The sequence below is a fragment of the Miniopterus schreibersii genome (assembly GCF_964146895.1).
Source record: "Miniopterus schreibersii genome assembly, chromosome: 1".
In the NCBI taxonomy this organism is placed as follows: Eukaryota; Metazoa; Chordata; class Mammalia; order Chiroptera; family Miniopteridae; genus Miniopterus; species Miniopterus schreibersii.
The window spans coordinates 41,766,510-41,789,422 of record NC_138101.1 but is presented as its reverse complement, the minus strand read 5'-3'; the positions used below and the strand labels follow the sequence as shown (position 1 = coordinate 41,789,422).

At 44.2% G+C, this 22,913-nt stretch overlaps 1 protein-coding gene across 1 annotated transcript in view; it reads left to right on the top strand.

The window, feature by feature from the left end:
* Nucleotides 1-227: 227 nt before the first annotated feature.
* RASSF6 (Ras association domain family member 6) overlaps nucleotides 228-22,913 on the top strand; it is a 44,069-nt gene continuing 21,383 nt past the window's right edge. The window contains exons 1-2 of the mRNA XM_081150853.1: nucleotides 228-336; nucleotides 10,333-10,431. Coding sequence (XP_081006979.1) covers nucleotides 10,367-10,431 — 65 coding nt within the window. The 5' untranslated portion in view covers nucleotides 228-336; nucleotides 10,333-10,366. The remainder of the gene's footprint in view (nucleotides 337-10,332; nucleotides 10,432-22,913) is intronic.

The window sequence follows — 22,913 nt, the reverse complement described above, 5'->3', positions numbered from 1 at the left end:
TGGGTGGCAGCCGGGGCCAGGCTGTTCCCCCCCCCCCCCAGGCCGGGCGCGAGGGCCGCGGTGAGGGTCGGTGCCCCGCGGTTAACCCGCTGGCCAGGGCGTCGGTGCCCGTCGCGAACCCTCGGCGGGGCGGAGAGCGCGTCGGCCGGGCCGGGCGGGGACGCGCCCGTCGTGCCCGAGCGCGGGAGGGGCTCAGGTCGCCGAGCGCCCGCGGGGGGCAGGGCGCGTTCCCGACGGGGCGGGCGGCCCGCGCGGGCCCACAGAGCCCGGCCCGGCGGCGCGCTCCCCTCCGAGGCTCCGCGGGACCGGCCCCAGGCGGACTCGCCCGCACTTACGGTAAAGGCCCCCCCGCGGGCGCGACAGGTGGAGGGGGCTGGGCCGCCGGGGAGCAGCCGGCCGGGCGGCCGCGTCTTTCCCGGGCCCTGTGCGGGCCGGGAGGGGGCGCGGGGTTCGGGGCCGAGCCCTCCTCCCTCCGCTCCGGGGGATGCGGGCCGGGCCTGGGCTCGCGCGCCCCGCACACCCTGCGCTGCGGACGCGCCCGGCCGGCGCCCCGCGGCCACGCGCCCCTCGAACCAGCCCGCGGAAAGTCTCTTTAGCTGCGGGTTCGGCTGAACTTTCATTTGTTTCCACAAAGCTCCAAAGGCCTCTCCCTCTCCCCCAAAAATCCCGAAAGGGCTTCTGATGTAATTTAAGACTGCGCCAGACCCTGAGGGACAGCCCTGACGCCTTACATGGGGCCCCGAGCGCGGGGCGAACTCCCGGGGCGGGGGGCCCGCCCGAGCGCGGGGCGAAACCTGGGGGCGGGGGCCCCGAGCGCGGGGCGAAACCTGGGGGCGGGGGGGCCCGAGCGCGGGGTGAAACCTGGGGCGGGGAACCTGAGCGCGGGGTGAAACCTGGGGGGGGGGGGCCGAGCGCGGGGCGAAACCTGGGGCGGGGGGACCCGAGCGCGGGGCGAAACCTGGGGGGGGGGGCCGAGCGCGGGCGAAACCTGGGGCGGGGGCCCCGAGCGCGGGGTGAAACCTGGGGCGGGGGCCCTGAGCGCGGGGCGAAACCTGGGGGCGGGGGCCCCGAGCGCGGGGTGAAACCTGGGGGGGGGGCCGAGCGCGGGGCGAAACCTGGGGCGGGGGCCCTGAGCGCGGGGCGAACTCCCGGGGCGGGGGGCCGAGCGCGGGGTGAAACCTGGGGCGGGGGCCCCGAGCGCAGGGTGAACTCCCGGGGCGGGGGCCCTGAGCGCGGGGCGAACTCCCGGGGCGGGGGGCCGAGCGCGGGGTGAAACCTGGGGCGGGGGCCCCGAGCGCGGGGTGAAACCTGGGGCGGGGAACCTGAGCGCGGGGTGAAACCTGGGGGGGGGGTCCCCGAGCGCGGGGTGAACTCCCGGGGCGGGGGCCCTGAGCGCGGGGTGAACTCCCGGGGCGGGGGGCCGAGCGCGGGGTGAAACCTGGGGGGCGGGGCCCGAGCGCGGGGTGAAACCTGGGGGGCGGGGGCCCGAGCGCGGGGTGAAACCTGGGGCGGGGGCCCGAGCGCGGGGTGAAACCTGGGGGGGGGGCCCGAGCGCGGGGTGAAATCCTGGGGGGGGGGCCCGAGCGCGGGGTGAAACCTGGGGGGGCCCTGAGCGCGGGGTGAAGCCTGGGGGGGCCCTGAGCGCGGGGTGAAACCTGGGGGGGGCCCTGAGCGCGGGGTGAAACCTGGGGGGGGCCCTGAGCGCGGGGTGAATCCTGGGGGGGGGCCCTGAGCGCGGGGTGAATCCTGGGGGGGGGCGTAGGGTTCCAGCCCCGCGCCGCCCTCAGTGTCTGGTCCCCTAGGAAGGACTTCGGTCTCCGCGCCCCGGCCCGTCACCCCCGCGGGACCTGCGGTGCGGCTCCTGGGACCCGGACGCCTGGCAGGCCCCCCGTTAGCCCCGGGACCGGGACGGGCAGGAGGCGAGGGGGCGCTGCCCCCCGAGGAGCGCGGCCTTGCCGGGCCGCTCGCCATCTCTCAAGTAGAGCAGACGGCGGCAAACTCAGACTTATTTGCCACTCAATCAATAACTTACTTTGGAAAAGTCACATTTCTATTCACCTGTGATTTCTAAAAGCAAACTATAGTTTTAGCAGGAGAGCCGCACGCGATGTCTGAGTTGTTATGAGAAAGAGCGCCCCGAGCCTGGAGACGGGGGCCCACGCCCCTCCCGCAGCGCGTGGTATTGTTCGCGTCCAGCTGGCAGGACTTGCCTCCGTGAGGGTGCTCAAGACACCTAAAAGATCGGACACCTGCTCTCTGTTGGCTCGCACATTATAAACGAGTGACCTTATTTTATAAAATTTTATTTGAAGGACGCTTTTGTTAATATTGCTGTTGGTTTTATTAATGGTGATAGCTTTAAGGAAGGGACAAACTCAGTATCTGTGATCAGCAAAAGTATTTCCATTGATGAAATGGTATTTTTTATTCCCTTAATATAAAACATTTAAGTGGTTTGCAGTCAATCCTAATTTAATATCATCAGGTTTTTTTGACTACTAATACTACCTGACTTTTTTAATTTTACTTTTTATTTAAGAATAGTTGTTATACAATCTTATATTGGTTATATTAGTTTCAGGTGTACCATATAATGATCTGACATTTTCATACCTTACAGTGTGATCACCCCACTAATTCTAGTAATAATCTCTCACCACATAAACTTATCACAAAACTATTGACTATATTCCCCTTTCCTTTTTCACTCAACCCCCCACCCTCTCCCGTCTGGTAACTATCCCTTTGTTCTCTGTTTTTATGAGTCTGTTTTTGTTTTGTTTCAGATTCTACATATAAGTGAAACTATCCAGTATTTATCTTTCTTTGGCTTATTCCACTTAGCATAATACCCTCTAAATCCATTTATGTGTTGTAAATGGCAAGGTTTCCTTCTTTTTTATTGCTGCATAATATTCCATTATATATACAGAGGCGGGCCAAGGTAGGTTTACAGTTGTTTGTATGGGAAAAGACCTGGAGGCTCTGTTACAGCCGTGAGTAAACTCTGTGTCTCACACACTCACAACTGTGCGCCTCCTTTTGCACATCACTGGATATACTATGTCTTTTTTATCCATTCTTCTATCAACAGACGCTATTCTTTTTTCAAATTATAGAGTTAAAGTTCTCCAGTGTACTTATAATTGAATATTGATGGAGAATTGCAGATAGAATTCTAAAGCCAACCAAACTGAACTTTACTACATTGTTATTCTCTAGGCCCTGGTTGCATTTAGTGTGGTTTAGCTAAAAACTTATGAAATAACCAAATCCATTTAGAATAAACTATAGTACTGGTATTTACTAAACATTTTTCAAAGAAGAATTATGCTTATTGACTGAATAGATTTTGTTAGAGCTTTTTTTAAAAATATGTTTTTATTGATTTGAGAAAGGAAGGGAGAGGGAGAAAGAGAGAGAAACGTCAGTTGGCTTCCCCCTGCACACCCTCTACCAGGGATCAGGCCCGAAGCCGGCATGTGCCCTGACCTGGAACGGAACCAGCCACCTCTAGGTGTGTGGGGTGCACCTGAGCTACACAGGCAAGGGCTTGTTAGAACTTCTTAAACCAAGTTATTTGATTGTATTTCTTAATGTGCATATGCCTCGACAATGTACAGTGACCGCAACTGAGATAAATCTACTTAACCATATTTGAGATTAATTTCTTTAACCGCATAATTGGGGGCAAATCTTTTTAGTTAAAGTCTGTTTTAGTATACATGTGTTTTTCTACTATCTCTATTACATTTTATGATAAAGTATTAAATTTGTTTTGGGATAGGGAGAGAGAGGGGGGGGGAGGGAGGGAGAGGGGAACAGCCAACAGTGATTAAGGAAAAATTAACTTTTCAAATATATTCAAAATAGCATAACATATATGTAACATGCCTTTTTAACATGTAATTCAAAGATTTATATCTGATATTTGTTTTAACTTCCTAAGACAAGAAGCATATTGTACTTGTAACTGAAATAGAAATCTAATTCTAACAGTTAATATACTTGTATAGATCCATTGGTTACAGTGCAGATAGGGAATTTAGGATTGTTAGAAATACATGGGCTTCATATAAAAGTTTAGATTTTAAAAAATATGTTCTTATTGATTTTTAGAGAGAGGGGAAGGGAAAGAGAGAGGGAGAGAAACATTGATGTGAGAGAGAAATATTGATCAGCTGCCTCCTGCACACCCTACACTTGGGATGGAGCCTGAAACCTGGGCATGTGCCTGGACTGTGAACAGGAAAGATGAGTCATGATGCCTGTGAAGTCCATCTGAGAAACTCCTCCTGGAAAGTCAGATGAAGTAGGAAATCCTTGAGCTGGACCACAGTAACAATTCCAGAAATGCGTTGGCAGACTGAGCAGCTCCCTTCTGGACTGTGGCTGGCGAGAGGCTTTGAGTCCTGAGGTGGCTTAAAGCTACCTTGCTTCTGCTCTTGCTTCCCTCAGTCCCTGAGGACACTCTGGGGGGAACAAAACACAGGCCTTAGCACCCTTTAAATACGCAATAGGATATTAAAGGCTTGGAATTTCAAATTGGATTCGACTGGAACTGAGAGCAATGCTCCCATAGAATCTGCTGGATCCGCGTCCTGTTTAGTCCTGTCTTAAATTCAGACACTATAATACATTTTTGTTTATTTTTTATCTCAAAACAAACATCTCCTAACTGCAATCAATATCACTTAGTAAAATGATAGTTTTAATAATCCAACTGTTGACTTTTAACCATCTCTGCAAATGAGACACATTCTTTAGAAAAAATTTGAAGACAAATGTTTCCCAGAAACTATACTTCTCTTGACTCTTTGGGTAATGGATAGAATTATAGTTCTTTTTCTCATTTCCTTGAAGTGAGATAATTTTATGTAGATCTTTTCTTCTCAAGCTCAAGATTCCAAGTCAGAGCTTAGAGAAAACTTTTATTTTCCTTAGAGCTTTATTTTGGAGCTGAATACATATTTGTAACTTTCCATTGCTTCTTCAAGCCAAAACAATAATTAAAGAAAAAAAACTCCATGTGTACAGCCTTGAATATAATCTTACTTAATAATTGAAATATACACTTGTTATTCCAATGTGTTACTTTCTGTTTTTTTAAGAAACTTTACAGTACATGTTATATATGTTCCTTGTATATGATTTTAAAATGTGTATTAAATCAAAAAGAAAATAATTATCACTCAGTTTCATAGCTCTCAATTTTACTGTTAATATTTTGGTATATCTCCCCATCTGTTGAATATATTATTTTACATATGTTTTATCTGTATGCTTGTATATATATATACTCACTCTAGGTAATACAAAACTGAAATAAGCAATAATCCTGCTCTAAAAGAACAAATAGTCAAATTAAGTAAAATAAAATATACTAGTTAGAAAGAGAAAACAGTAAGTACTTAGAAAGCTGCAGATATTTTCCTGTGAAAGGTCAGTAGCAGGAGAAATTCTCTTTGGCTCGGGAACCTAAGGAAGTTAACACCTGTATTTTATTTATTTTTTTAGTTCACTGTAAAATTGTGCCCATCTTGACACCGTGTGATCCCACTGTCCTCCGGGATCAGGGGCTGCAGACGGAGATGCAGGCTCCACTTCCTGTGGTTAGCACGGGAAGGTGTCCAGAGGAGGAACTCATGAAATATTTGTTGACTATACAGAGGAGCGAAGCAAATTTTCTATGTTTAAGCAAGTAAACATTTAATTAATCCATGCTTGGGCACAGGAAGGTACTCTCAATGACCGGCCCATCTGAGCTAGTTGCAGTTTGGATTCCCCTTCGGTTTTCTGGCTGCCTTCTGGGAGCGGGCCAGTGAGGCCAAGCCCACACGCAGGCGGGATAGGAGCGGGGACCGAACCGCTGTGGCCTCCGGTGCGCTCAGGCCCCTGCTGCCCGCGCTCGGCGCGCCATCTGCCTTCGCAGGCTCTGGCCCGTTCTGCCTACCTGGTCCCCTTCCTTCCCTTGGAGCCGCCTAGGCCTATGTGAGCTTAGACCACCTAGTACTTTCAGAACTGTTTATTCCTCCAGAACTTAATTGCTGACCTATCTAATTACTATCTCTTGAGCTCCATTCTGTCTGGACAAAATGAAAAAGTAAATTACTACACTTATTAAATAAGTAATCTTATTTCGTACATGATCTAAGTCAATAAGCTCTGGCCCCAGGACTGAAGAGCCCTCCCAGTAAAGTGCATAGATTTATAACAACTGCTTCCTCCTCAAGTTAATTATGGTCTATCAGAATAATGGTGAACATCCAAAGTAAGAACTCTAGACTTCTATATCTGTAATTAAATCCTTTCCATCTCTGCTAATCATGACCTCTGTTCTCTTCTTAAGCCTTTTAAGGAGACTAGCACAGATGCTTAAATCTACCAAGTCTTTATGATTTAAAAGATATTCACAAGGACTGAACCAGGTTTTAATTTGCTGTGAATCAGGGTTAATGGGAATGGAGAAGGAAAACTCTGAATGAATAGATCTATTTATCACTTCAGCAATTAATAATAAAATGAGACTTACCAAATCACATTTTTACCTTTCAGGTATTTAGGCTGTTTGAATATTTTGCTTAGCCAATTTTTAGATTCAGCCATGGTCAATATTATTTCCTGTTCAATTAGTATATACTGTCTATGAACACAAATTTTATTCTGTTTTTATTTTCTTCCCTAAATTCCATTCAGTTGTCTTTCTTCCTAAGGTCAGAGAATAATGATAGAGCTTCTGAGATTCTTCTGAAATCTTCTGCTTTGGTTCAGCTAGGTGAGGAGTTTACAAGGCCATTGTTTGCCGTCTTTAATGATACCTTAGCTATTTTATGAATACAAATAGGAAGCAAGTTGGGAAGCCCCTGCAAAGATTCTCTAGCCCATCACTCTCAGTTTGCTCTTCATGACTGTAAGGGGCTTCCATCGATGGGTGGTTCTTCAGTTAAAAATATCTCCAACTTCTAGTCTCAGCTAAAATATCATTTTAACTGAGGTCTAGAAAAGTTTTATAAATAATTCTTAATCCTTTGGGCCATATTGGCAACTTTACATTTAGTCAGTCACTCAACAAATATTAATTGAATTCCTTTTATGCTCCATGCAAAATTCTAATAGCTGGATATACACATGTAAATTTTAAAAAGCCCTTATTGTAAGAAATTAATGTGGTAATTAGGGAAGATGGACAATGTGAATAAATAAGATCCTTTCAGATACTGATATGTAAGTAGATGAAAATAATGTAAGAGTGACTGAGACTTGCTTAGGGAAAGCCTCTGAGAGAAGAGACAGGGACTGAGATCCACTTGATGGGAAACTGGGAGTCATGTCACATTCTTTGAGCAAGAGGATATGAGTAGGAAAGACATAACTCAGTGTTAATAATGCCAGGTGGGATGCACAAGATGGCATCGCAATAGTGTAGATAATAGGCTATGGGAGGTTCGATAATGTCCCACTTGCACAGGGACTAGAAAGAAACAGAAATCTGGACCTGCAGTGACAAGGGCCCTCTTGTGTGAAGGAACTGGTGAGAAGACTCGGGGGTTGAGATTCCTTTAGACTGGAAGTGTTAAAAAAAGCTCCGTTGAGTTTGAAAAGGTAGGCTTGAGTGGAACTGAAGAAAGCCTGAATGGCAGGCTAAGAGAGTTGGACTGTATTTGCTAAGAATGGGATCCCAGGGGGGGTTGTGAGCAAGAAAATGATGTGAGATCACAATGGTAAAAGCATAATGAAAGGAGTCAAGTATTCAGCTTAGTGACTGTTACAGTAAGCCTGGTGCCTGGTGAGATGTGCCCATAGCTTTCAAATAGATGAGAGAATTTCAAACTGATGATGTGCTATAAGGAAAAATATGCATCTGAAATTTTGTGAGAATAGCTTTTCTTTTTTTCTTTCTTTTGTTTTGTTTTATTTTATGTTGGACTGCTATTCTCCTGGAGAAAAAAACAAACATGAAATGCATTCCACACACCCAACCCAACCAAAACAATCTGATTCAGAAGGGAAAGAAGGAAATCCCTCCCCTTCTTTTTTTAATTAAAAAATTGATTTTTCTCTCTCCAGCTTACCTTTTTATTCCTACTATATCCCTTGTGATTCTATAAGCTTGAAGCAATGGTAATTAAATATTCAATTTCTGCAAGACGGAATGACTAGAAATTACTATACTTAAAATCTCTGGTTGTACCTTAATGCTGTTTATATGACAACCTAAAGGAGGATATTATTCATGTCTGACCACAGTTTCCAGAGCCTGAAGGAGGCTTCGGCGATGTTACCTCACACTTAATCAACCCTGTGAGTCTGAACTTGACTTCAGCTGCCTGAAAACCTAAAATCGTGTTTGTGGGAATGGGCAGGGTGCAGCCAGTTTGGATTGAATTTCTGTAATAGAAGGAACATGTTTCCTCACACAGAATCTTACAGGAGAAAATTCTTTCTAGAAAGACTCCAAAACCAAACTTACCAAATTGGTACATCCTTCCTCGCCTTGGGCCACCTATTCTGTAGTGTTCAGTTTACCTAGTACAGTTTCTCTTTTCTTCACACCTCCGAACGCTGCCCTAGGATCTCCTCCCTACTATAGCTATCTTGTATTGCCATGTTGCCACAAAAATTTCAGCGACTGCAAAATGCCTCTTTTTGAGTCCTAGAAGCTTTTGGGATTTAATATCTTCTTAAAATAACACTGAGCCTGCTAAGTAAGCAGAAATTCAAAACTGACTGATTCCCCCCCCCCCCCCCCCCACAAATCTCAGGAAATTTTTAAAAAATAGAGTAACAGCAAGACATCTAAATTTTTTCATAAACTTCTGAAGATTTTATTATAAAATATAACCAACAAGGCTTCAGAAACATTATCCCAGCCAGGCAGAATTCTTCATGTGGCTTCTGTTTCTTCCTTTTTATACTTCTCAATAAAATGCAGGTTCTGTGGCAGTTTCAAACACCCCAAGCACACTTGTGCACTTATAGAGAGATGGAACAGGAGGGTAACTTTTAAATCACTAAAACCTGGTAGTATCAGAACTGTGGATAAATTGAAAAATGAAAAAAAAATCATTAGAGTGTATTCCAAATAAAATACTAAAAATTCAGAAATAAGATTCTTTATAGTAGGAGTCATGCCCACTTTAGACCCACTGAATACATTCATTACCAGGAGTGTCGCTAGGACAGTAATCAAGTGTATGGTGATTAGCAGAATAACTTTGATCCGGGATTTCACTTATAAATTTGCAAATCATTAGCATTTGTCATGGGCCAACCCTGGGGCTTGTATTGCATGTTTGTAGAACTGTTTGCTCTGCCTTCTCTCTCTCTGCCTCTCTATCCCACAGTTGTCAGTTCCTCAGATTGATTCCCAAAGGGAAGAACATTTGTCAAGTTATATTTGTGGTTTATCTAATACTTCTTCATATGCCCTCTTTATCATCTTTCATTAGAGACTGTCAAAATTAAATTGTTCCCCTTCCTTTAATACTATCTTCCCTAAATTATATGAAGAATATAACATTCGATTTAAAATGGAAAATGATATCAAAAGAGACAAAATAGATTTGTCTCAGAAGCACATATCGAGTGATAAGAACAAAGGAAAACACTTAAAAGTCTCAAAGCCTAAATGAGTTGGTGCTTGGGGGGTGAAGGGGACAGAGAAAACAACACATTATTACTTGTTCCCAAATTATCTTATGAGCAATCACTCACAAGAGGTTAGGAGGACACCATATAGAAACTCACTCAAAGTGAGTTGTAGTTAAAACTCTGAACCCTACACTTATTTTCTTACAATTGAAGATTTTGGAGAACATCTCATTTTCCCTCAATAGGAACTCCCTTAGACATAGAAAAGATCCTTGAAAAGAATCTTAGCATGAACTGATTTATAGAAAATAAAAATTTTTTAATCTGTATAACCTTTTCCAAACTGTAAAAACCACATTGGTGAAAGGAAAAAGGTAGAGGCCTTGAAGACCTTCAGGCCGCACTTCGGATGATCTGCTCCACTACTTACTAAGGGCTTGAAGCGGAGGTAATCGCACCGTGCCTGGCTGGGAGGGGTGGCCTCAGGGTTAAATGAGAGAACGTCTATAAAGTGGCTCACATGCAGAGTGCAAGCCCATAGCAGGCATATGGTGAGAAATATCTTCTCTTTCCTTCCCTCCCCAACCCAACCCTCATGCCCATACATGAAACACTACTTAAACACTCCCCCCTAAATACTTCTACACACTAGGGACATAACAAGAAAATTCAACTTAAGTCAGAAACTGATTTGTGAATGCATTACAGGAACATGCCATTAATATTATTCTAATGTTTTAGGGTACCCTTAGATGATCTCAGAAAGGGAGAAAAGATGACCGTGATGCCCCACCAGTACTCTTCTTGGATCTTCGTCAATGAGAGGACATTCCTTACCGGGTAACTATGTATCTGTCTCATATGTTATTCTAGTCACCAGTCATTTGTAGATTACACCCCAGCACTATGTCAACCTAAGCATGACAGGTGATCCATAAGATCAGTAATATGAATCACCAGTTGAGACATTAAGTAAGTTGAATGAAGATGTTCTTAGAAACTGCTAAACCATGCCTTTCATGGAGCAATCCCTCGTATTTCATAAAGGGCGGTCTAATTTCACTAAAGGCTAAATTTCTGTTAGTAGTTGGTACAGTTCTCAGGAGCAGCATTAAGTAAAGGATCTGAGGCTACTCATAAATGATTTATCCAAAGAATTAACCCAGGAACCCAACACAGAGCTTCCTGTCTTCTTCTCTCTTCTTTGTCCTCAGGACACACTTTGTTTTTGCTATTTCCCTCCGTACATTAGGTTATGCAATGTGGCCAACAGCCCCAGCTGTTTCCTTATACACAGCAAATAGCATCCTATGTTGCTTTTGAGAATAATAAAGTAGGGACTTAAAGATTGTAAGAGAAAAGATGAGAAACTGAACTTTGCTGAGCTAGAGCAAAAGCTGAGTAAGGGAAAGATTAAATGCTAAGAAAAAACAAGTGGCGCTGGAACATGACCCATGTCTTACAAGGAAGACAAACAAAGCCAAATAGGAGAGAGAGAGGAGATGTAATGACGCAGGGCTGGGAAATAGGAAAGCACAGGGAACATATATGCTCAAAAATGGAACGAAAGCCACAGGTGCAGGAGAGCATGAAGTTCAAGAAGTAAGACGAAGACATAAAGTGAAAGTTAATGGAGTCGTTTATTCATTCCTCCAATACTAACTGCTCCCTGCGGAGAGGCCCTCTTCTTGATCCTGAGCACTCAACAGGGAGCCACACAAAGCCTTTACCCTTATGGGTTTGCCTCCTACAGAGGAATAAGTAGTCCCCCCTTATCCATGGTTTCACTTTCTGCAATTTCAGTTACCTGCAGCCCGAAAATATTAAATGGAAACTTCCAGAAAGAAACAATTCATAAGTTTAAAATTGTGTGTCATCCTGAGCAGTGTGATAGAATCTCACCGTCCTACTCTATCCCACCTGAGGCAAGAATTATCCTTTTGTCCAGCACATCTAGGCCATATAGGTTCCCCACCCACAGGTCGCTTAGTAGCTGTCTCAGTTATCAGATAGACTGTCACGGTTTCTCAGAGCTTGTGTTCAAGTAACCCTTATTTTACTTAATAATGGCCCCAAAACACTAGATTAGTGATGCTGGCAGTTCAGATATGCCAAAGAGAAGCCATATGTGCTTTTATTAAATGTAAAGGTGAAAGTTCTCAACTTAATAAGGAAAGAAAAACATTTTTATGCTGAGGTTGCTAAGATCTGGTAAGAACAAATCTTCTATCCATGAAATTGCCTAACTTATAAATTAAACTTTACTATAAGTATGTATAGGAAAAACATAGTGTATATATAGGGTTTGGTACTATCCGCAGTTTCAGGCATCCACTGGGGTCTACGAGTGTATCCCCACAGATAAGGGGGACCTACTGTACAGTCAATATGTTAAATAAGTGAGTAACTATATATGTCATTAGATGCTGAAAGGTTTGAAGAATAAAAATAAATCAGGAAAGGGAGTATTGAGTGCTGGGAGTGGAGAGCAAGCCGGGTGAAACTCCGTATAAGAAGCCAGGGAAGTCCTCAGTGAGGAAGTAACATTAGAATAAAACCTGAAGGAGCTGAACCAGCAGACTGTGCAGGTATCCGGCTGGGAGCATCCAGGCAAAGGGACAGCAAGTTCACAGACCTGAGGCAGGGCAGAGGATGCCAGTGTGGAGAGGGGAAGGGGAAGGACCGCCCTAAGAAGGTCCCCCTGCCACATTTGCGTCCCCCCAAAGAAAATGACAGAAGGAAGAGCGCTGTCTCCAAGGCAGCAGCCGGGGTCTACACCAGTGTTCCCCTCTGCCTGGGTGCCTTCTGCGCAGGGAAAGTTTAACGCGCCAGGAGGGGCTCACGGGAGGAACAGTGCGGAGATAACGCATAAACCCATGTACGCGTTTTCCTGTTGCTCACCCCTGCCTGCCTCGGGTCGGCCGTGAAGTCATGACTCCCACCTGCCCCAAGGGCTTTGCTAAGCTACTCCTGGGCCACCCCTCAGCCTCCAGCCTCTGAGGTCACGGCCATTGTCCCTTAGCTGGCTGCAGCTGTGACGCCGAAGCTGCACCGCCCGAATTCCTGAGGCAAGCAAGGACCTTTCTCACTCAGACCTTTAGATTTGCTCCTGTGATCGGATTAAAATATACTCGAGACAGGTACTAGGTAACTTCAATCCACAGCCCCTGTCTGCACAGCCTGGCACCAACCTCTCCTCCCAGACCAAACCTCAGGACAAATGTCACAGAGAAGCTCCTGTGCCCTCCCTGTCTCCTGTCTGCCTTAGGCGTATTTCTAGTCTGGTTAATTCCCACTTGTATGCATGCCTTTCTCTTTATTCTTCTGGTCTTTTCTCGGGAACAATTTTCTTCCACCTTTACGGAGCTCCTAGTTCGGTTCTGAGATTGGTGTGAATCTCACTGTGGCCATGGCCAGCCAATGGTAACTCCTGTCCTGGATCACCACATTCCCTTCTTCGGATCATCTGTGTAGTCTCAGAGTGAAAATCATGAATTTTCGCTGACATGACACCCATTCCATACACTGATAGTAGCCAAGTCAATTTCTGTTTCTTTTGTAATATTTTATTGCTTCCCATTCTCAGCTATTCACTTTCCCCAAGAAATTGTCCCTGAACTGCTCTGCAGTAAGATTTTAATTAGCTTGTTAATTACTTGTTCTTTTAAAATATTTTTTGTTCAAAAAGTATTTGTTCTTTTAAAATATTTTTCCAAATTATGAAGTATGATTATTTTGAGAAATTATTATATTTTACATATTTATATAATTATAAAACTGAGAAAATATGGAAACATATAGATTGAAAAAGTAAAGATTACCCATAATCTCACTACCAGGGAAAAACACACACTGCCTAATTTTGGTTTACTCCTGTCTCCCAAGGATTTTATTTGCCACAGTTGAGATCATATTGTATCTTGTTTTACACACCTGGCATTATATTAGAAATACTTGCATTTACCATTTAAAAATCTCTCTAAAGATGATTTTAATGACACTGTAGCACTCAGTGATCTAGAAGTATCATAATATAATCATTTCTTTAATTTTGACCTTCAAGATGGCTCCAATTTTTTGAATACACAAGGGCTAGTTCACAGAAGTGAAATTACTGGATCAAAGAGTACAAATAAACCTAATGTGATTGCTACAATAATTAGCTTTCTAAAAATGTTTGATGAGTTTTCTCCCTCACCGACATCTTACGTCTCCCGGCTTGTCTTCATTGTCTCCCACCAGCTGGTTTCCTGAGGCAGAATGTAAACACTCTGCGGGTGAGCTCTCAGCATCTTTTGCACCCTGTTTCCCAAGGTGCGGTACCTGGATGATTTTAGATAAAACATAGATCATTGATTTTTATTTGAAAACTTATGGAAAATCTCAGAAAAATATAACTAGCATATGAAATTTTTGATTTCACAAACATTATTGCTCATGACAAATAAAAACTTACTTAAAAGAGGGGTCAATTAGAAAAACATTGACAACAGATGATACTTGGGGTTAGCCGAAATCATGAAAGCGGTACATGAATAATTAGTTTGAATAGCAGGGACACAGCTCTCAGCCAGAATATATTCATTACTTTCCTTCAGAATAGCTTTAAAGTCAATACTCTAATATTTTTTACCTCTGAAAATATTTTTTTATAAATACTTTCTAATATAATCAGGAATATAAGAGGAGAAAGGAAACTAACAAAATTTGAAAACCTCTATGCCTTCCCATTTTATAATTGGTTTGCAGGAAACTATGTCATAGTGAAACTGCATATTTTGGGGGAGGGTATTTCCAAAGAAAGATCTGTGATTCTAGTGACTCTTATTTTGTGTCACTAGAATTGATTGAATTGAAGGATTTATAGTTTATCTTCTATAACCCAAAGCCCCTTTCAGGCCCTACTATCCATGTATTAATTGCAACTCCAGATGGTAAAGTAAAATATTACAGCATTTATACCAACACCTGACTTGATAGCTTTTCTCAGAATGTGGTCCCTGAGTCACCTGCCTCCAATCAGATGCTTGTTAAAAATGCAGATCTGAGCCCTGGCCAGTGTGGTTCAGTTGATTGGAGCCTCCCCTTCCTGCACCAAAATGTCTTGGGTTCGATTCCAGTCAGAGAACATACCCAGGTTGCGGTTGGATCTGGGTCAGGGCGCACCTATGGGCGCAGCAGAGCAATGATTCTCTCTCACATTGATGTTTCTCTATCTCGCCCTCTCCCCTCTTCTCTCTCTAAAAAATCAATTTAAAAATTAAATTAAAATTTTTTAAAATGCAGATCCTGGATTCTACCCCAGAACTATTTAGGTGATTCTGATGCATAGTGAAGTCCACTGCTCAGAGTAGGAAAGGATTAATGTCTGAGGACTGAGGACCACCTGGATAAACAAATTCCTGGTGTCTGGGGAAATCTTTACAAAATAGTAGCCAGAAATGATAATACCACTGACCACCTGTGATATCCAACATGTCACAAATCTGGCAAACACCTCCATTCGTTTATTCACTTAACAAGTAGTGATTCAGCTCCCATTCTGTATTGGTCATTGTTCTAGCAAACAAGACAGAATTACCAACTATTGAGGGATTTTTCTTTTTCTGCACAGAAATACACAAAAATAATGGAAATTAATAGGAAAATAGAACCTGCTTGATGGAAATTTTGGTTAATTTAGCAAATTTCATGAGAACTACATGTGAACAATAAAATGAGAGATTTTAATATTAATAGCACAGTAATCAGTATAAAATTTATGTCTTACTACTGGGTGAGAATTCTTTGAGTTTAGAAACTTTCCTGGGTGAAGGGTGTTGGTATAAGTTAGCTTCATGCTCAGATGACTAAGGTTCCAGGTGCTGTTTCATTGCCTGGGGTCATCACTTTGGTTGCTTCACACGGTAAATATTCTAAGTGAGCTGAGTTTAAAAAAAAAAAAAAAATTTCCACATGGTTGCTTTTGAAGTACTTTCATTTTAGGTCCTAGGCTGAAATCAGGGCACTTTAGAGGTGAGTAAATGCCAACCAACCCTGTGCTTAAAAAAGGTGCGAATTCAGTTTTCGAATGCTGATCAGGTTTCACTCTGGGAACCTGTTAGACTTTCTCCTACTTAGGAACCTAATACAAACCCTTGCAGGCTGCAGCTCTTCCAACAGCAGCCCGCAAGGCACGTGTGCATTCCTGTCCTTAGTAAATAACGTTAATTAGCATGATGTAATAAATTTTAGCAGAAAGTGCATTATTCCAAACAGTTTCTTTTTTCAAGCGTGTTGGCCTGCGCCCTTTGCTGGAACAAAGGAACCAGCCACCTGCACCTCTGAGCACAAATTCAACACAAAGAACCAGTGTTCAGAGGCTTCACCTACTTGGCTGGTAGAGCCAGAGGGCAATATTTGCCCAAGTTCACGGCCAGGGCCTTCTTTTGAGCAAAAGAACTGGAGCAAACACTGCGTGCCCCAGCGTGCCCTGCAGGTAGGTTTGTGAAGAGAGGGTGCCACTTTGCTGAAGTCCACTGCCTCTTGTCTTTAAGAAAGGATAAGGGAGAGAGCCAGTTCCCTCAGACGTATTTTTATACAAGTCAGGATTCTAAATTAGCCAGGAGCAAAATGTTTGAGGGATGTTTAGGACCAATGTTTTAAGAATGAGAATTTGTTTCTATGTGGGGATTGTTTTTAAAAATTTATTTTAAAATTCTTATTATTTATGTTTAATGACCTAGCGAAACAAAAGAAATTTTCATTAGGAGAAATCGGATATCACATCTATTACTGTCACAAAAAGGTCAATAATGTCCCCCCTGATATGTGAAAAGGGTCATTTTTAAGCTTTCTTTATATCAGATATTTTTCAATGAGCATATATTGTCAACAGTCATTAAGCATATCAATATGACTGTTATTCCCAATAAAATGAATTTACTCCACATTTACCTCTTTCATTACTTCAGTCTGTTGATAAATAATAAGATCATCTATCTGTTTAAGATACTCTGAAAATATTTCAATAGAAAGTCTGATAAAATAAAAATTCAAAGACTCTAGATATATGTTAACTTGTGGAGTTTACTTGAATTTCTGGATATGTTAGCAACACCGGTGAAAGATATTTTTCCCTGTATAAATAGGTTAAGATTTAATTTGCTACATTTTATCCCTAAACAAATAATTACTGAGAGCATACTACAAGCCGGAAGCTGTACTAGAAGCTGGGGTGCAGAATTTTGAGCAAAAACAGACAAGGGCAGCCTCAAGCTGCAGATCTCCAACGTGAGCCGCCGTCAGAACCGCTGGGATTGCGTCGCAGGCTGAGGACTGCTGGGGCCTATTCCCAGGGCTTCCGAGCCAGCAGGTCTGGGTTGGCGTCATCATTTGCTTGCAGGCGGTACGGATGCTCCTGGTCTGGGAATCACACTTTGAGAACCACAGGTCTGAAGGCCTGATAACAAACTGAGGTTAAGTGTTCCAAAGGAAAGGAGCCCAGTTTTAGGAAAGAAAAAGGACCTCGCCTAAGCAGGGGGGCGGTTCCAGAAATCTGAAGGAGGGGGAGCTAACAAGCTTGAGGGGGTGAGCAGGAGAGAGTCCCTGACACCGGGTGTCAGCCCCAAATCTTTATGGCCAGAGGGAGCACGGGTCCAGCAAGTGCAAGGTACCCAGTGGGGCCAAGGTGCAGGACACAGGGAAAAGCATCTTCCGGAAGGAGGCTGAAGAAGAGAGACCAAGCAGAGCTCACCTGCTGCGATGACAATTAGGGGTTTTTACCCCAAGAGCAATGGGAAACATTGCAGGACGTTAAACAAAGCAGACGATGTGGTATGTTCTGGATGCTCTGCACAGAGTGTGGAGAATAGTTGGAGGATGCCCAGAAGCGAAACAAGGGGTTTGCTTAATATGCATTTTTTCAAATGTAAGGAACTCAGCGGTCACGGTCCTGGTGGCATCACAGAAGAGGGAGGTGAGGGAAGCTCCTGGCTTGAGCTCACACTCGCAGGATGGCCTCGAGGATCACTGGCCACCTGCCGTGTTTCAGACACTCCTGTAACAGTCCCAATAGTCCAAGACGCTGAAAGGCAAATCAGTAAAATGACTGAAAGACTTAATTAACAGAATAGACAGATATCGTTTCTCCACCCCAAAGGAGCAGGGGGCAGCAGACTGCAGTCCAGGCAGCCACCCTTAACGAGCACGCGACGCCCAGCTGCTCATACACAAAGGGTGTTACTTTGCAGCCGGCCTGCGTCTGTTCCAGTAATGACTGGTGCTGCATGGCACAACTGTGTTTACTTTTCAACTAGCTTTAAAAAAAAATCTGTAAGGCGTGTATTAGAAAAACCTGAAGTGAAAGTTTAACTCATGGAAATATGAGAAGCAAGATCTCAGTAGAAGTTAGATCTCAGTCTCCCTGCTCCAGTCCCTCGTCTCTCCACCCAGCCCCGAAGCTGGTCCAGTCAGCTCCACTCCCAAAGCCCAGCCACTTCTCACCACCAGCCCAAGCCCACCATTACCTCTTTCCTGGACAACGGGGTTACCTGCTTCCATTCCCTGTCCCCACGGTCCATTCTCCCCCAGCAGCCAGACGCTTCTTTACAACGTAAGTCACAGCATCTTGCTTGAATCCGTAGAGTTTTCTATTGCAGAATCCTCACTGTAAGGAGTCTCGAGGGCCCAACGTGAGCTGGCTGGAGGATCTTTAGAGCCTCATCTTGGACGACTTTTATCGTCTTTCTCACCTTCAACCATGCCAGGCTTTCATAAACATCTTTAGAAGCCAGACCACAGAGGAAAGAGAATACATAAGTGTCTGCCTTCATCTGAGGTAGTTGGAAAACATGCTAGTGTGTTAAAATATCAAATACCGATATTTACCCTTATAAAGGATTCTCTTAAAAATCAGATGTCAGATCTAGAGCACATTCCTGTTTTCTTTAAAAAAGTAGCATTTTAATAACTGATACAATCCTCCTTTGTCTCTCCCTTTTAATCCCCTTTTCCATGTCTTAGCAACATCTAGGGACATTGTTCTGAGTAGCTAAAGCCTCTCCCTTAAACAGTGGAGTTTGCATAATCAATAACATTCTGGGCGTTTTTCTTTGCATTGTATCTACTGACTAGCCATCACTTCATCGCTTCAGGTTTCTTCTCTTTTTTTGTTGTTGTTGTTAATCCTCACAAGAGGGTATTTTTTCCATTACTTTTCAGAGAGAGTGGCAGGGAAGGAGGGGGGGGAGAGGGAAACATGAATGTGAGAGAGACACAGGGACTGGTTGCCTCCCACCTGTGCCCCGGTCAGGGGCAGGGAGCGAACTGCAACCCAGGTACCTGGCCCTGCCCGGAATCAAACAGAACCTGCCGCCCTTCAGTGCACAGGCAGGCACTCTAACCACTGAGCCATAGTGGCCACGGCAAATTTCTTCTTAATCCTGTGAAATTAGCCTGGCCGACTGTGGCTCAGTGGTTGAGCATCGGCCCGGGATCCAGATGTCGGTTTGATCCCTGGTCAGGGCACATGCCCAGGTTGCGGGCTCCACCCCCGGTTGGGGCCGAAAAGGAGGCACCTGATCAATGACTCTCTCATCAGTGATTTTTTTCTCTCTCTTTCCCTCTCCCTTCCTCTCTCTAATATAATAAAGATATATTTTTTAAAAAATTATCAGCTGTCAGTACTAAAGAGGGAGTTAGGGTCTTAAGCTAGAACTGTTTGGAAGAACGGAGCCAACAGTCACAGGCACCCTCGCTCCAACCAGCAGCAGTAATTAATGGTACCTTAGCAAAATTGCCAGAAATGTTAGAAACCCTTACTTTTCAAAAAGGGCAGCCCCTTCCAAGGAAGCCGGAAGAGAGAGGCAAATTTAGAGCTCCCTGGTACTTGAGGGTTGGCATTTTTACTTCAATCAAGATAGTGCTCCCCTTTCCAGCTTCTCAGTTTTCAAGCTGTTGACCTGATCCCTTCATTTGCAATGGAAATGTAAGTAACCTACTTGGCTAGCTGGGGAAGGGCTTCAGGCACGTGTTGAAAGGCCTTCTTTCCTCTCCCTTTGAGCCAGGAGGTGAGGCCAAGGGCAAAAAAATACCTGGGGCTGCGGCTGCTTCTGGAAAAGGGCTGCCTCAGTTTGCAGTTTCTATCCCAGGACTCAAGTTGGCGGTGATGAGGGGTGAAGTGGGCTGAGAGGATTCTGCTGCTGCTTGCAGACGTCAGGAATATGGAGTGATGGTCTTTCTCGGCAAACTTCTTACCGATAAGCCTGTACTTACTCTCTGTTCTCCTACTTCCTGGTTCCACCTTTCCCCAGACATAGAGGTGTTTATATGATGTTTTTATGGAAGTAAAATTATGAAAACATTTTGAATGCATTGCACACTTATTATATAGAATTTGGGAGGTATACAGAACTACAACACAAAATTAAAAATCACAACCTTAATTCCCAGTAAATGATCAATTTGTTACTGTGACATGTTTAATTTATAGTTATTTTATAAAAACATACAGTAAGTTTAAGTTGTTTTTTTAAAACTTTTTAATAGGAAAAACAACAACTGTAAGAGTGTTTTTATTCCGCCTCGGTTTTTCGTCTCTATGAAGAGACTCTGAAATGCTTTAGGTCCTGCTGTGAAACAAGGCAACACACACAGGGGAACTTTGTTCCTAATGCTGCCGTCCGGATGCAGTCCCATGGCTGCCCGATTTGGAGCCTGAACATTTTTCAGCACGACTCTGAGAGGCAGAAGTAACACAGACTCGGGAAGCACGGCCAAGGCCAAATATGCCTGTGGCGGCCGCGTAGGGCTGTGTTTTCCCCTGAAGTTGATCTCGTGTCGTGTAGTGGTCCCTGAAGCCTGCGCTGGAATGCAGCGTGCAACACTATTTCTGGCTTGCCTTCAGTGAGTCCAGACTAAGAATCGCTTAGTGAAGAATGGGACAGGGTTTTTGTTTTCCAGGAAAGGGACCCAATATCCACTTAATTATGCCATGAATCACTAGTGAAACAAGAGAGGGAACTCTTATTACAACTAGTATTTAACATCCATTCTGTCTGTACAGGGCGTAACTCACTCCTGCACGCCATGCTGTCCAATATCCACGCCTATTACAGTTTTATAAAATCGGATACAGTTGTTTCATCCAGGCAGCTAAGTAGCGTGATAAGATTGAGGAACTCCTTGTTGCTAAGTCTGTTGGTGGTGGCGAAAGTCAGAATGTGGGTAATTCCCATCTGCTGAGCAGCTGCAATGCAGGCCACAAAGTGCAAAGTACACCTAAGCATTTTACAGTTGACCACTATTACTCATTGAAACAAGCCGGGAGCCTTAAAGGAGCAGGAGCCCGGGGCTCGCTCCGCGGGCCTCCTCTCTGTCTGTCACCCCGTGTTAGGCCTCTCCCTGGCCAGCACTCTTCCAGGAGCTGTAATGAATGATTCCGGGTGCCCGTCAGCATCTGCCAGCATCCTCTGTCTGCACCGCCAGGGCACAGTGCCAGCTTCGGTCCTGGGGAAGCTTATGAGTCCGTGTTCATTTAGTTAGATGTTCAATTTGCCATTCCTTAGTTTTGTAAAAACGCTATCCAGATTATATACTGTGATGTTTTCTAAAACAAATCCAGATCTTAGAAAATCAATTCCTTATGTATTGCACATAAAGTATACAGCCTGTTTAAGCCTTGCATCTACTTCTTGAGTATCCCTGTTGCTTCTATACACCGGAGATTTAAAAACTGAGAAGACTGGATATGGAATCCATTTCTTATCTCCCGTGGTATAGCTTTGTTGGGGCAATTGGACAGTTGCTAAGCAGTTTCGTTTGGTTGGGTGAATTCTTTGGGGGCTCAGAGGGAAGGGTGCTCTTCTTTTTGGGGGATCCGTATGTAACATTTAAGTGTACCCTAAAAATCTATTTACAATTACCATTGACAAGTCACTGTATATATTAAATCAGTGTCCCTTTTCTTGACTAGGGACTGCGTAGACAACACTTGGGTGGTTACCTTTGGATTTCCTAAACTTTATACTTATTCTAGGTCTCTTTAGTGCTGTAGCTCCTCCCGTCTACGTGGAACCTCTGATCACCTTTCCATGGAACATGGCCTTGCTCCTGCACCTCTGCCCAATCCTGTTGCAATGGCCCCACTCATCTTGCTGCGTCTTGTCCTGTCCTGAAATCTGTTTTCCATAAGTTCCCTAGTGGCCCTCACCATCATCATGTCTTTTTTTTTTTTGGCCAAGAATCCCCAGTAGCAGCCCATTACCTGCAGGGTGAACTCTAAGCTTCTTAAAATGGTTGACAGTGTTCCTGTCTGCTCCGCAGTTCATTGCTCACCACTCCCCATTTGACAGGTTACACTCTTAGAATCCCAACTCTGAGCTTTCTCCACAATAACTATAGAAAGAGCTACCTGTCCTTGCTAATGTGTACTTTGCCCGGTGAGAGTGTAAGCTCCTCACACTCTTCAGGTTCCATTCTCACCCTCCAAAGTTTGCTGCAAATCTATTCCTCTAAGCTCTCATCCACCCTCAGAATATGATCCAGGAGGTCAGGGTTCGATTCCCAGTCAGGGCACATGCCCGGATTGCAGGTTTGAACCCCAGTATGGGGCATGCAAGAGGCAGCTGATCCATGACTGTCATCATCGATGTTCCTGTCTCTCTCTCTCCCCCTCTCCCTTTCTCTGAAATCAGTAAAGACACATAAGAAAAAAAAGTGCCTCTGGTTATGTACATACAGTTAAAATGTGATGATCTTTTAATATTTGGAATGCACTCACTGTTGCTATAGTTCACTTCTGAATTTTCTTTGCTAATTCCTCACTTTATTGCACCATTAACTTACCTAATTTTATCTCAGCACTATTCTACTGACAATCCAATATCTTTCAAAGTGTCATTAGTAGTCAGAAAGATCTTGCCTTTGGTGAAAAAGTATGGAAGACTCCTGTGGTATTCAGTTACCCGTGTTACACATGGTTGATAGCTGGCTGACTTTCTCTGTATAAACCAGATAATACATATTTCAGGCTTTGTGGGCCATCTGGTTTCTGTCACAATACTCAGCTCTGCAGTTATAGCAGGAAAGCAGCCATAGACAACAAGCCAACAAATTAGTGTGGCTCTATTCCAATAAAACTTTATTTACAAAAAACAGATGGCCCAGGACCACAATTTGCCAATCCCCTGGGTCATTTGGAGGCTTATTTCTGTGGAGGAAGATTGAGTGAGGTTTTGTTCAGATACAGAAACATTTTCCAAACAGCTTGTTCCCAGAGAATAACCTTTCTAATTATACATAATCCTGAGGTAAACACTTTGAAGGATGCTCGTACTATACCT